This window comes from Lynx rufus, unplaced genomic scaffold, assembly GCF_022079265.1.
Source record: "Lynx rufus isolate CCGP_SWC_20201006 ecotype Redwood Valley unplaced genomic scaffold, mLynRuf1.p SCAF_9, whole genome shotgun sequence".
NCBI classification, from domain to species: Eukaryota; Metazoa; Chordata; class Mammalia; order Carnivora; family Felidae; genus Lynx; species Lynx rufus.
The window spans coordinates 67,370,929-67,384,469 of NW_025814897.1; the positions used below are offsets into that span (position 1 = coordinate 67,370,929).

The following is a 13,541-nucleotide window of genomic DNA, read 5'->3' on the forward strand; positions in this document are numbered from 1 at the left end:
GGAAGCAGAGCCAAGCCTAGAACCTGGGACCCCTACTTATAATGTTGTCTTCATTTCAGCACCAGGGATGGATACTGGAAGATACACTCTATCTTCAAACCTAGGAGTGTCTGTTCATTCATTGACTCACTCAATATCCACCAATAACCTGCTACAAACTTGCCATGGTTCTAGCTTACCTTAATACCTCTCTATAAATCCATGAAGACCTAACCTTTTCAACAGTCTTACCAGCCTTGGGGCACCTGGGTGGCTCAGTTGGGTAAGCATCTGAATCTTGATTTCGGTTTAGGTCATGATCTCACAATTCATAAGTTCAAGCCCTGCATCAGGCTCTGTGCTGGTGGTGTGGAGCCTGCTTGGGATTCTCTCTCTCCCCTCACTCTCTCTCTCTGCCCCAACCCTGCTCACAATCTCTCTCTCTCTAAAATAAATAAATCAACTTAAAAAAAAAAGTCTTACCAGCCCAGCCACTACCTCCTCCTAGCCTGAGAGCTTCAAGTGTGAGATTCTGTCTGCTGATAGGCTGCATGCACTTTGAACCAAGGGCAATCAAGCCTTGACCTTGCCTCTTTCCTGAGTTAACTAATGAACCTCAGAAAACCTTGAGCTTCAAGCAAAAGAAAGATAATCAGCAAAAGAAAGATAATATTTTTACCTATCTCACCTATCAAAAATATGATAATATATGTAAAGCACTTAACATGGTATATAGCTGGTGTTCAACAAATGATAGCTGTTGTAGTAATGATAAGAAGTACACTATTATCACTCCTGTTATTGTCAAGCAAAACAAGAAGGCTCCTGAAGATTTCAGCGAGTGGAATCTTCCCCTCCAGGACTCTAAAAAGGCAGGCTTACTTTGTCTGAGCAACTTCTTATAGACTGTAGGAGTCATGAGACAGGGACAACTTGCCAAGTGTTTCTGGGTCTAATTTGCCAGATCCTTGAGGTCCATCCCCACACTGCTCTTTCTCTGCTGGGCTGAAAAACCATCTGCTTCTATCAGTGTAAGGCCCTGTGATCCTCAGACCTGTTGAAATTGTCTGTACATGGTGACAACAACAAAGAAATAAAGCTACCTTCCAATACAACCACGTGGAAAACCCACATGCAAGGGATATGATTAGTTATCTAAGGAAGTGACTCAAGAAATTGTCTGTAAATGTGGCTGACGGGTGAGGAGGCTTGACCGGGGTCTCCAGATGACAGAACAGGTGGATGATTATGAGTTTACAGAGAACAACATCCTTTGGAAAGACTTCTGCTTTCAGCAATTTTCCCTTCTTTAGGAAGGACCCCTGTATATAAGGAATGGTTCCCCATGATCCTATTGCCTGTCCTCAGCTGATTAATACTGACCCACAATGGGCCCATCATGTTCTCTCTCCCAAGACCTTGGACAGAGACTAAGAGTCCCTGGACCCTGGTTGAGCCAGGGCTCTTCCCTAGAGCAGTGGTCTTCAGAGTGAGGAATGAGTGCCCATGGAATAAGCAAAATGATCCAGGGGAACATGGGAAGACAACTGGAAACTATTATTAAGTTCTACTTTCTTTGTATTATATAAGCAGATTGACAATGGGGCCTTCATTCAGTCTCTATGTTGAAAGGCCACTGTCACATCCAGTTTGTGAGATGTCCTGAAGGTACAGGGGAAATTCTACAATGCTAAGGGATTGACATAACAGCACCCTCATGTATTCCTTTGCTTTAGTGAAGTATGACACAGTTTGTATGTGCCCAAGTAAGTGGATTAGTGAAATATATTTATCTAGGTTTAACCAAACCAACCATCATAAAATGGGCAAGTGGCTTAAAAGTCTCCTAAAAATAAACTAAAATAAAACAAAATAAAAGTCTCCTGCAAAAAAAAATGTGGAATGAAGATACTACTAAGGTACTACAAACACCACAAGCAACTCTCAAACATTTTTTGCAAACTGGTGAATCAAACTGAAAATTTTTCTTACAATTCAGTAAGTAAAGATGCCCTTCTTCTACATCAGCTATTTGAGCTCGTTATCCTCTTCCTGCTCTCCCTCTCTCCCTGCCTTCCCCCTGATCTATTCTGTGCCCATGTTCCCAGATGACATCTACCAGATGTATCACTTGGGCTCCCATGCTTGTTTCCTGAGATTGGCCAATGGTCCAGGAGGAGGTGGGAGGAGAGAGAGGTTGGGAGATTTTCTTCTCTGTTCCCACTTGCTGCAGCACTACATCTCTGGCATGAATGTATCCCTTCTTAACTACAGCTCATTCTGGAGGGACCTTCTTCCCTGGATCCCCATGTCACTGGATTATGGTCTCACTATTTCTTTCTCCTGCCCCTTCCAGCTAGGGCTAGTAACAGCCTCCTGCTGTTGCTCATTCTGGGGTGCCTGGGCACTATCTTTTGTAAGTAGTTCTTCTGTTAAAGTCTCTTGAGCCAGTTGAGTTGGATTTGGTTCCTTGCCAGAAGACTGATTGTTACAGTATCTCATTTACCATGACAGTCATTAAAGTGAGGGGTTATCCGAAGAGCTGAGATTTTAAAACATAATGAGCTCTCTCAGTAAGGAATACTCTTAAGGAAAGAAAAAAAAGCCAGTGGCACTGTTTAAAAAAAAATAAAGCATGATTTTCATATATAATTTCATCTTTCTGAACCCTTCAAAATTTCTATTTTTATGTGTTTTATAAAATAACTGGCTTATTAATGTAGCTCATGAATATGGCTTAAAGAAATGCACATAAATTGGAGGTGCATACTAAAACAATTTTTTTAACTGATGAGATGAACCATCAAAAAACCTTTGCCCTAGAGAAGACCTCTGCTCTAGAAAAAAAAAAAAAAAAAAAGGTAAGTTCCTGCTGTCATGTCCCCAGCACTGCCCTGGGGATTGCCTTCCCAATACCTGCCTGTCTACTTTTTCCTTTGATTCTCTGAACTACCTTCCAGCAAACCCCATCTTTCTCCAGAATAAAACGGGACTCCAAAGACAAAGGCTGATTTAAGGCTTCCAGGGGAGAGACCCCTCTTGTGCTCTGGGGAAGTCTCTCTGTTGTAGGCAGAAATTACTATCAGGCTCTAGCCTAGGTGAAACACCCCCTCAGAACGTTCTACCTTCTGAGAAAAATTTTCATCTTCCAGGCATTTTGGTCACTGGATAGGATTATCTCCCACCATACATTAGCACACAGACATTCAGAATTATATACTTCAGTCTCTTATGAGTTTGATTATCATGAGTCAGTCTCCATGTGAACAATCAACTCTAGGCCACTGACCAGGCTTAGGGATAGGGCTAGGACCTTGGAACATCCCCCAAGATGATGCTTTTTAGGGAGTTCTCTTGGCATTCAGCCATCTAGGTTCCTCCTAACAACACTTAACCTCATCACCACTACCTTCCAACCTACATTAGGGACTAGTTGGACCACAGCTGGGAAACAGGAAAGACGTCTTAGGTGAGAAGCCCAGAAAGACATTATATTCTTTCTACCAGTGAATCAAGCCCAGGTTGAAAATATCACGATGAGACAGGCCTTTGAAAAACCTGACAATTTGGAGCCACAAAATAGAGGAGTCCCATGTGCTTGATGTTAACCTGGGCTTGAATAATAGTTATTATTTGTTGAATACTTATACACAAATAAGTTCTTTAAATACACTAATCCATTTCATCTTCATAACAATTCTTTGAACAAGACACATCATGACCAGCCTATTTTATATGTCAGGAAAGTAAGGCAGCAGAGGTTAGATCATTTTGCCCAAGGTCACGCAATAAGTTGCAAGGTTGAGACTTGGTTCAGGTCATTTGACTTTAGAAGCTGGGGTCTCAACCACTACTCCATGCTGCCTCTGAGGCAGACTGGGTGACTATGGCAGGATCTATGACCTTTTAGGGCACAAGACTTGGTGAGTCAGAGAGTGTCTCAAGACTCACAGTGTACAACATGGCATTTCTTATGATAGAGATTCTAGACTTGTACTGTATTTTCCTACCAGAGGAAGGGGCTTGTTCATAGACAAGGTTATGAAACATGATAAAGATTGTCACATGTTGAAAGAAGACAAAGAGAGATACAGAGTAGAGCTGTCCAGCATCCTGCCCCAAAGCTCAGGGCATTTTTGTTCCAAGAAGCAGTGCCAGGACCCCCTAGGCTCAAACTACAGGAGCAGGCACAGAGGATGGACATTCTCACTCTCCTCTATGGCCTGGGTATATGTGCCAGACAGATGGAAGTTGCCATAGATTAGGCGTCTCATAGTTTTTTATTTGAGTCCCCTTTCTTTACTTACTAGTTAATATTAGTTGTTTTGAGTAAGTGGACTGTGTCAGTTGCTCACAAATATCTCCCTTAGATGGCTATGGTCTGAGTTTAACAACATATTATATATATAAAACACCTGGCACAAACAGCATGCTCAAACAATGGTAGTTCCCATCCCCTCCTTTCATTGTCTATCTACATGAAAGATCCCAGAGGAAGAGGTAGTTAGGAGGCCATTTGCTCCTTGACTGGAGCTGCCTAAATGGAACTTGCATGAAAAAAAAAATTCACACCAGATACTTCTAGTTGGATGCTTGTCTTGTCCACAGAAGGACTGCTCCTCAAACAGGTGCCCACTAGGCATGTCAGGAAGAGAAAGGGTGAAGTTCCATCAGGCAGGAGAGAGAGGAGCTAGGGGTGCTCACCTCCTGGTACTACATGGCAGCCTCTGCAGCCTGAAAGCTCCCTACCTGTCACTAGGGTGTGGCACATCTGGTGGTGTACATCACCTCAGAGGCCAGCTTTGCAACAGGGCTTGGGTCAGCCCTCACTGAGGCACCATTAGGGGCATCATGCTTCTTCTCCTACATGATTGTTTCATTGATGTGGGAGGAGCCACAGAATGTAAGACTCCCGACTCCCCCCCCCGCCCCCCAGGGGAATGGCTATCTGTTGTATGGAAACAAATTTGCCAATAAATTTCATATTTTAAAAAATAATTAAAAAATAAAATCTCAGAGGGTGTGTGAGTGAAAAAATATATATATAGCCTTGAAACATATGGCGGAAAAACTCTGAAAAAAAAAGTCTCTTATAGTTTGCCTCACTCTCCAGGGGAATGGCTGTCAGATGGTGGGTTCTGACAATGGTCAACCTGACTGGCTTAGCCCTTTCCTCTTTCCTTTCTCTTGGGAATGTTCTCCCTGTAGGGGACACGCATTCTGCTCTGCATTTCCTTGCTTTATGATTTAAGGGGACCTGCCTCCACTAGAGGGCACTCCAGAGGGCTGGGGTAAGTAGGCTTTAGAAAGCCTGCTTGTCAATTAATTTCCAACAAAGGAGGCAAGAATATGCAATGGGGAAAAGGCAGTGTCTTCAACAAATGGTGTTGGGAAAACTGGACACTCAGATGTAAGAGAATGAAACTGGACCACTTTCTAACACCATACACAAAGATAAACTCAAAATGGATTAAAGACCAAAATGTGAAACCTGAAGAGAGCACAGGCAATAATTTCTCTGACATTGGCTGTAGCAGTATTTTTCTAGATATGTCTCCTGAGGCAAGGGAAATGAAAGCAAAAATAAACTATTGGGACTATATCAAAATAAAAAGCTTGTGAACACTGAAGGAAACAATCAACAAAACTACAAGACAACTACCAAATGGGAGAAGATATTTGCAAATGACATATCCAATAAAGAGTATCCAAAATATATAAAGAAATTATACAACTCAACACCAAAAAGCCCCCAAATAATCCAATTAAAAAGTTAGCAGAAGACATGAACAGACATTCTCCAAAGAAGACATACAGATGAGGAACAGACATGAAAAGATGCTCAACATCACTTATCAAGAGGGAAATGCAAATCAATGCATATCATCTCACACCTGTCAGAATGGCTAAAATCAAAAGCACAAGAGCCTTTCTCTCTCCCGGCCATCTTGGAGGTTGCTTTTGGTTGGGTCCGCCCCGCACTTAAGGCAGGAAGATGGTGGCCGCAAAGAAGATGAAAAAGTCGCTGGAGCCCAACAGCTCTAGGCTCCAACTCATTATTAAAAGTGGGAAGTATGTGTTGGGGTACAAGCAGACTCTGGAAATGATCCGACATGGCAAAGTGAAACTGGTCATCCTTGCCAACAACTGCCCAGCCTTGAGGAAATCTGAAATAGAATATTATGCCATGTTGGCCAAAACTGGTGTCCATCACTACAGTGGCAATACTATTGAATTGGGTATAGCATGTGGGAAATACTACAGAGTGTGCACACTGACTATTATTGATCCAGGTGATTCTGATATCATTCGAAGCATGCCAGAACAGACTGGTGAAAAGTAAATCAAATAAAAGTTTTCTTTAATAAAATTGGCTAGAGCTTGTTTTAAAACCCGAAAGAAAAAAAAAAGCACAAGAAACAACAAGCGTTGGTGAGGATGCCATTTACTGGCTTTGTGTTGTTGGACAAGTTCCTGGCCCTCTCTGTGCCTCAGTTTCCTGATCTACATAACAGAGATAATCACAGTAACTACTTCAGGGGGTTGCTGTGTGGACTAAATGAGGTACTGCCAATAAAACCTTAGAACAGCACCTAGCACACAGTAAGTACTCAACAAGTGTTAGCTACCCTTGTTATTACTTTTATCCAATAAGCAAACTTTATAACTCTACCATAAATGGAAAAAGCAGTACGGCTTATACCACAAGGTGAGAGGAGTTATACAAATAAATGAAAACACTTATTAAATACTAGCTATTGCCTGACAAAGGCTCCAGGCTCAAGGCTTGCTCTCATTTTGGCCAAGAAGGGAGACAAGCCAGGGTCTGAAAGATGTTGAAGGCACAGACAGTTCAAGCCAGGGTGAACAACTTGTCCTGAATTGCCTGGGACTTCTGATTTTAGTGCTGAAAGTCCTGTAGCCCCTCTCATTCCCAGGCTACATCAGATGGAGGCTTTCTTCTTCACAGCAGGACTAAAAATAACTCACAAGGGAATAACATTCTTGTGATGTGAGTTCGGGTGTTTAGGGCTGAGTCAGTATCTCACTTATTATCTTGCAGAATAAGTCACACCTTGGGCCACACCACACAAGCCTGCCTCTGAGAGCTGGGTTTCCAAATGTCATACATGTACAGAAAAGCCATCATGTGTGTACCACTGAAGCAATCCCCAAAGAAAAATCACATTCATAAGGGCCCAAGAAAAGGAACAGTGATCAAACCATGGCACAGCTAAAATTACTCTATATTATACAACCATTGAAAAATCATGTTTTGAAGTATCTTTAATGGCATGGAAAATGATGCATAGGGGCACATGTACCCCAATGTTTATAGCAGCACTTTCAACAATAGCCAAATTATGGAAAGAGTCTAAATGTCTATCAACTGGTGAATGGATAAAGAAGATGTGGTTTATATATACAATGAAATACTACTTGGCAATGAGAAAGAATGGAATCATGTCATTTGCAGCAACGTGGATGGAACTGGAGGGTGTTATGCTAAGTGAAATAAGTCAGTCAGAGAAAGACAGATATCATATGTTTTCATTCATGTGTGGATCTTGAGAAACTTAACAGAAGACCATCGGGAAAGGGAAGGGGGAAAAATAGTTACAAACAGAGAGGGAGGGAAGGAAACCACAAGAGACTCTTAAATACAGAGAACAAACTGAGGGTGGATGGGGGGTTGGGAGAGAGGGGAAAATGGGTGATGGGCATTGAGGAGGGCACCTGTGGGGATGAGCACTGGGTGTTGTATGTAAGCCAATTTGACAATAAATTATATTTGAAAAATGATGACAATAGAATGTTCAATTTTTAAAAAGCAGATTAAGATGTCCTTCAGTGAGTGGATAAATAAACTGTGGTACATCAAGACAATAGAATATTATCTGGTGCTAAAAAGAATGAGCTATCAAGCCATGAAAAGACATGGAGCGGGGCACCTGGGTGGCTAAGTCAGTTAAGCATCTGACTTCGGCTCAGGTCATGATTTTGAGTTTGAGCCCCACATCAGGCTCTGCACTGACAGTGTGGAGCCTGCTTGGGATTCTCTCTTTCTCCCTCTCTCTGCGCCCCTCCTCTAGTCACTCTCTCTATCTCAAAATAAATTTTATTTTATTTTATTTATAATGTTTATTTATTTTTGAGAGAGAGAGAGATAGAGTGCAAGCAGGGGAGGGGCAGAAAGAGTGGGAGATACAGAATCTGAAGCAGGCTCCTAACTCGTGTATGGCAAGATCATGACCTGAACCAAAGTCGGATGCTTAAACAACTGAACCACCCAGGCACCCCTCAAAATAAATTTTTTTAAAAACTTAAAAAAAAAAAAAAAAGAAAAGATATGGAGGAAACTTAAATGCATATTACTAAATGAAAGAAGCCAGTCTGAAAAGCCTACATACTATATGCTTCCAACTAGATGACATTCTGGAAAAAGTGAAACTATGGAGACAGTAAAAACATCGGTGATTACTAGGGGTTGGAGTTGGGAAGAAGGGTAAGTAGGTGGAGCACAGGGGATCTTCAGGGCAGTGACACTACTCTGCATGATATTATAATGGTGGATACATGCCCTTATACATTTGCCTAAACCCACAGAATGAAGAACACCAAGAGTGAACCCTAAGGTAAACTATGGACTTTGGGTAATGATGATATGTCAGTGTAGGCTCATGAATTGTAACAAATGAACCACTCTGGTGGGGGTTGTTGCTAATGGGGGAGGCTGTGCATGTGTGAGGCCAGAGGTATATGGGAAATCTCTGTACCTTCCTCTCAATTTTGCTGTGAACCGAAACTGCTCTAGAAAACTTAAATCTTTGGGGCGCCTGGGTGGCGCAGTCGGTTAAGCATCCGACTTCAGCCAGGTCACGATCTCGCGGTCCGTGAGTTCGAGCCCCGCGTCAGGCTCTGGGCTGATGGCTCAGAGCCTGGAGCCTGTTTCCGATTCTGTGTCTCCCTCTCTCTCTGCCCCTCCCCCGTTCATGCTCTGTCTCTCTCTGTCCCAAAAATAAATAAATGTTGAAAAAAAAAAAAAGAAAACTTAAATCTTTAAAAAATTTTTTTTTTTTTTTAAATTTTTTTTTTCAACATTTATTTATTTTTGGGACAGAGAGAGACAGAGCATGAACAGGGGAGGGGCAGAGAGAGAGGGAGACACAGAATCGGAAACAGACTCCAGGCTCCGAGCCATCAGCCCAGAGCCTGACGCGGGGCTCGAACTCACAGACCGCAAGATCGTGACCTGGCTGAAGTCGGACGCTTAACCGACTGCGCCACCCAGGCGCCCCTAAAAAAATTTTTAAAGCACATATCAATTTTAAAACCACATATAGTAAGACCTTAGTTTTATAAATTGCAGAGAAACACACTGTCATATTAACAATATTTATTTCTGAGTGACAGGATTCTGGGGGATTTTTTATTTCTTCATATTTACTTCTGTATTTCTTTTTTTTTAATGTTTATTTATTTATTTTTGAGAGAGAGTGCACGCACAGGGAAGGGGCAGAGAGAGGAACCAACAGAATCCCAAGCAAGCTCTGCACCATCATCACAGAGCCCACTGTGGGGCTTGAACTCATGAACCATGAGATCACGACCTAAGCCAAAATCAGGAGTCAACGCTTAACCAACTGAGCCACCCAGATGCCCCTGTATTTCTTGTTTATACTTATTTATATATTTCCCAAGAAATTTTAGCATGGAACATATATTTCTTTTATTATAAGGGAAAAAATGAATAAGAATTATACATAAAATAGTACTAGGAGGAAAGTAACCAGAACCGATTAAGCCCAGACTTTGAAAACTGTTTTTTACAGCTGTGGCCCACTGGGAAGGAGGTTTCCTGGCTGACCATCATCTGCTTTCCTTCTCCTCTGGAGAAAGCCCTTGCAGAGAAGGCAGGGCTTGTACAAGGTCATGGGCTCATGTTGCCTCTGCATTCCATCCAGTAAGGCTGCCCTGAGCTGTCCCCTAAACCTCAGGCTCCAGCCTCCAGGGTCTATAGGGCAAACACAGTATCTCTTTCCCTCTTTTCTTGATTTTTGCATCATGTGGACTGTGGCACTTGATAACTTCCCCAAGTCGCGTGTTACTAACTAGAAGCAGGGTGGATCTAACACAGGAAGTCTGCACTTTAGACCCAAGTGGCCTGAGCTGACATCCCTGCTCACCACTATGGGCTGTGTAGCCTTGGGCACATTACTCCATCTCTTTCTACCACAGCGGCCTCGTGTCTATTGTGAGGATTAAATGAAATAACGTTCTAGCACATATCCTGGCACAAGCATCTCATGAGGGGCTTCATTTATATCAATTTTCTCTCTCCTTCCTTTTATGTTTACCACACAAGAACTCAGTTCTCCATCCCCCTCCCATCGATTCAGAGAGCTTCCCAAGTGGCAGGGGCAACATCTGACCTCCAAAATTTCTCCTTCCCACCCATCCAGGACTCTGCTCCTCCTGGGTCACAACCCCTCAGCTGATGTCTGAGTGGCAGGCCGGTGGCTCCGTGGAGAGGTGGCCAGGGTGAGAGGAAGTGGCTAACTTGAGACCCCCACCTTACCAGGCTAAAATAATCTGGTCATCAGGTATGCATACACAATAAACCAGGGCCCTGTTTAACTGGAACACAATTTGTGAGCATTATGTCCATTTCTTCATAAGGAAAACAAATTGATCCTTGAACATTCAGTCCCTCCCAGCATCATTCTGGGTGCAGGCACACAGTGGAGATGAGACAAAGTCTCAGCCCTCACAAGGCTGTCTCTTCTCCGGCTGGAGGTGTGGGCTACATCCATCCACCTTCATTACCAAGACGTGAAGGAAAGAGGCAGGGCCATTGGAGAAGTTGAGAACCGTACTTATGGTTCAGCCCATCAGGCATCATCCAGCTTCCTCTCATGGAGACTTAGAACCCTCACCCTGAAGCCATGAGCCCACTGGTCCACCTGAGAATCAGTGCCAAGAAGAAGGTATTACATGGCACTGACTACCCTCATTCAAGATACTAAATTGCCTGCTCTGGCACTGGGTGGCTGGGTGACTTTGGACAAGTCATTTAACATCCCCTACTCATAGTGTCCTCCCTGTAAAGTTGGGCAAAGATAACATCCCTCATAGCGTTACTGAGGAGAGCACAAGAAATCATGTGCAGAAAGCCTGAGGCAGAGCATCAGGAGACAGTTGGGGCTTCCCCACTGCCCTCTCAGAAGCGGTACCAAGTGGAGATGAATAGAGCATGGTGGTTAAGAGCAGAGCCTCCGGAGACAGTCTGACTGGGGTCAAATGCCAGTTCCACCTCTCACCAGCTGTGTGACCTCTCTATGCTAAGATGTCCCCATCTACAAGATGAGGGTAGTAACAATAATCCCTGCCCTGTAGGGCTGTGGAAGCTAAATTACTATATGGGATGTGCTTAGAACAGTGTCAGATGTATTAAAAATAGTGTGTTTGCTTTTTTTCCCCTTCTTCCAAAAAACATTGTTTATGGGAGCATTGATTATGTTGTAGCAATTAGTACATGATTATACATCCCAGGCAACCTTTGAGGGTATGCAGGAATGTCCCACTTTACCACCAAGCATAGAGAAAGGTACATCAGCTGTGAATATAGTCACCCTCAACACACACATACACACACACACACACACACACACACACACCACTGTATCAAGGATGACCAAACATGATGGTGACAACTGTATTGTTCACTTGGTCAGAAATCACAAGAAACTATTGAAGGTGGGAGTACCCTGTCACTCACGCCTTGTCTGCTGTTAGACTCAGACTTGGGTTCACTGCTAGCACTGCTCTTCCTTAGCAGTCTGACCTTAGGCAAGTCACTTAACCTGACTTTCCTCCCCAGAAAAGTGCCCCAGGAGGCTGTAGGGGAATTAACCCCACCTGTCCCACGAGGGTGTCCTCGCCCCCTGGTGGGGATGACAGAATCCTTAGCAGACTCTGACTCCCTAGTGCTTCCAGCCTAACAGTCCTGGGAAGCTTCCTCCTTCTCCCTGCAGGAGACCCAGCCCAGACAAGCCCGTGGCTTCTTTACTTCCCCCTGAGAGGCCCCCAAAAGGCAGCCTGAAGAGTGTTAAGAGAACACCAGCTGCCGAGCTCTGGGAGGCAGGAGTACTAGCCAGGGGCCCCAGACCCTGCACTCTGTTGACTCAAACTGCAGAGAATCTCCAGGCTTTCACAGCCGTTTCCTGGGCAGGAGGGAACAAGACAGCTAGGCCCCTCTCTGCCCTCTGTCCACTGGCCTTTCCTTTGGGGGAAGTCAGCCTGAGTGCTATACGATAGCTTTGACACCAAGCTCCTGGAGGTGAGCCAGGCTAGGGAAACAGGTTGGGCACATGTACCCACTCCAGAGAGGAGGGAAAGGGCACAGGGGGCAAAGCTGGGCACAGAAGGAAACATGGAGACAGAGATAAAAACAGAGGCTGCAACCAGAACACAGGACAGGAGGGGCAGGCACAGAAACAGGGGCAGGGTCAAGGATGGAGACAGGGCTGGGCCAGCACAGGGTCCTACATGGACGGGGGTGCAGCACAAGGTCGAAGTGGAGGACGGAGGGAGTAAGCACAGAGCTGAGCTGGGAAAGGGATAGCAGGCAGTGGAGGGAAAGCCCTGCCCAGAAGCCTTGCATAACCTGGGGACCCGCTATTTCCCCAGAGGGGCCCACAGGAAATCTGGGGGTGGGCTCTCCACTCAGAACCCACATTTTCACCCCAGCCTGTGCACCCTTTCCAACAGCAGCAGACGGAGCATGGTTTAGTTAAGTTAGAGGACTGGCAAGATTCACTTCTTATTTAAAAATCATGACAGCAACAATAAAAATACTCAGCTGAAATGGCACCCAAAAAAGCCAACTCCCCTGAAAGTTAAAGTCAAGCGCCCCCATCCCAGCACCTTGTACCTTTAAGGAGGAGAAGGGTTCCCTCGCGTCCCAGCTGAAGAGCAGGTTATTCTTGGATATAGCAATGACTTACCTAAAACTGAGTTATTCCCCTTTCCTCTTCTGGCCAGCCTCTCTTCACTCTGGGGAGCTTTTACCATTTAAGGTCAATGTTACATCTGGCTCTGGAGCTCCGAGCTGAGAAGCCTCTGGCTGCTGAGCCTTGGCCACCGCCTCCTCCTAGAGGGGCTGGGACTTGGAGCCTGGAGCTCCTCGGGGAGCCCCCTGTGTCCCCACTGAGGGGGCTAATGGCAGGGGAAGCTGACCAAGCCAGCCCCAGGGCTCAGGGCAGACTGGGCCTGCAAGGCAGCTGCTTGCCCTGAGTGCCTCCCATGGGGACCCGCACAGCACAGGGCAGTGCCCATGGGCGGCTCGTGCTGCTGGGCACTGTCCTGGACAGACAGGGACCAAAAGAACTCTGCAGATCTGCCTCCTAGCCTGGAATCCCCAGCAAGCATGTGAAGCTGAACAAGACCCTGGCTCAGGGCCAGGAGAAACTGGGAACACTTCCTGTCCCAGAGATTCATGGGGGGGGGGGGTCTGCTCCCACCTTAAACCCTTGGGATTATCAGAGAGAAGGGCCTAGTAG

The 13,541-nt window shown here is 44.8% G+C and overlaps 2 protein-coding genes across 2 annotated transcripts in view; one reads left to right on the forward strand and one right to left on the reverse strand.

Moving 5' to 3' along the window:
* IRAG1 (inositol 1,4,5-triphosphate receptor associated 1) overlaps positions 1-13,077 on the reverse strand; it is a 117,097-nt gene extending 104,020 nt beyond the window's left edge. The window contains 1 exon segment of the mRNA XM_047070566.1: positions 12,987-13,077. Coding sequence (XP_046926522.1) covers positions 12,987-13,053 — 67 coding nt within the window. The 5' untranslated portion in view covers positions 13,054-13,077.
* LOC124504906 (60S ribosomal protein L30-like) lies at positions 5,956-6,323 on the forward strand. Its single transcript, XM_047070567.1, has one exon. It carries the CDS (start codon positions 5,975-5,977, stop codon positions 6,320-6,322), a length of 348 nt encoding a protein of 115 aa, XP_046926523.1. The 5' UTR covers positions 5,956-5,974; the 3' UTR covers position 6,323.
* Positions 13,078-13,541: the final 464 nt, after the last annotated feature.

Bases quoted from the DNA above. Each gene is read 5' to 3' on its own strand.
- LOC124504906 (XM_047070567.1), top strand. From the start codon at position 5,975: ATGGTGGCCGCAAAGAAGATGAAAAAGTCGCTGGAGCCCAACAGCTCT.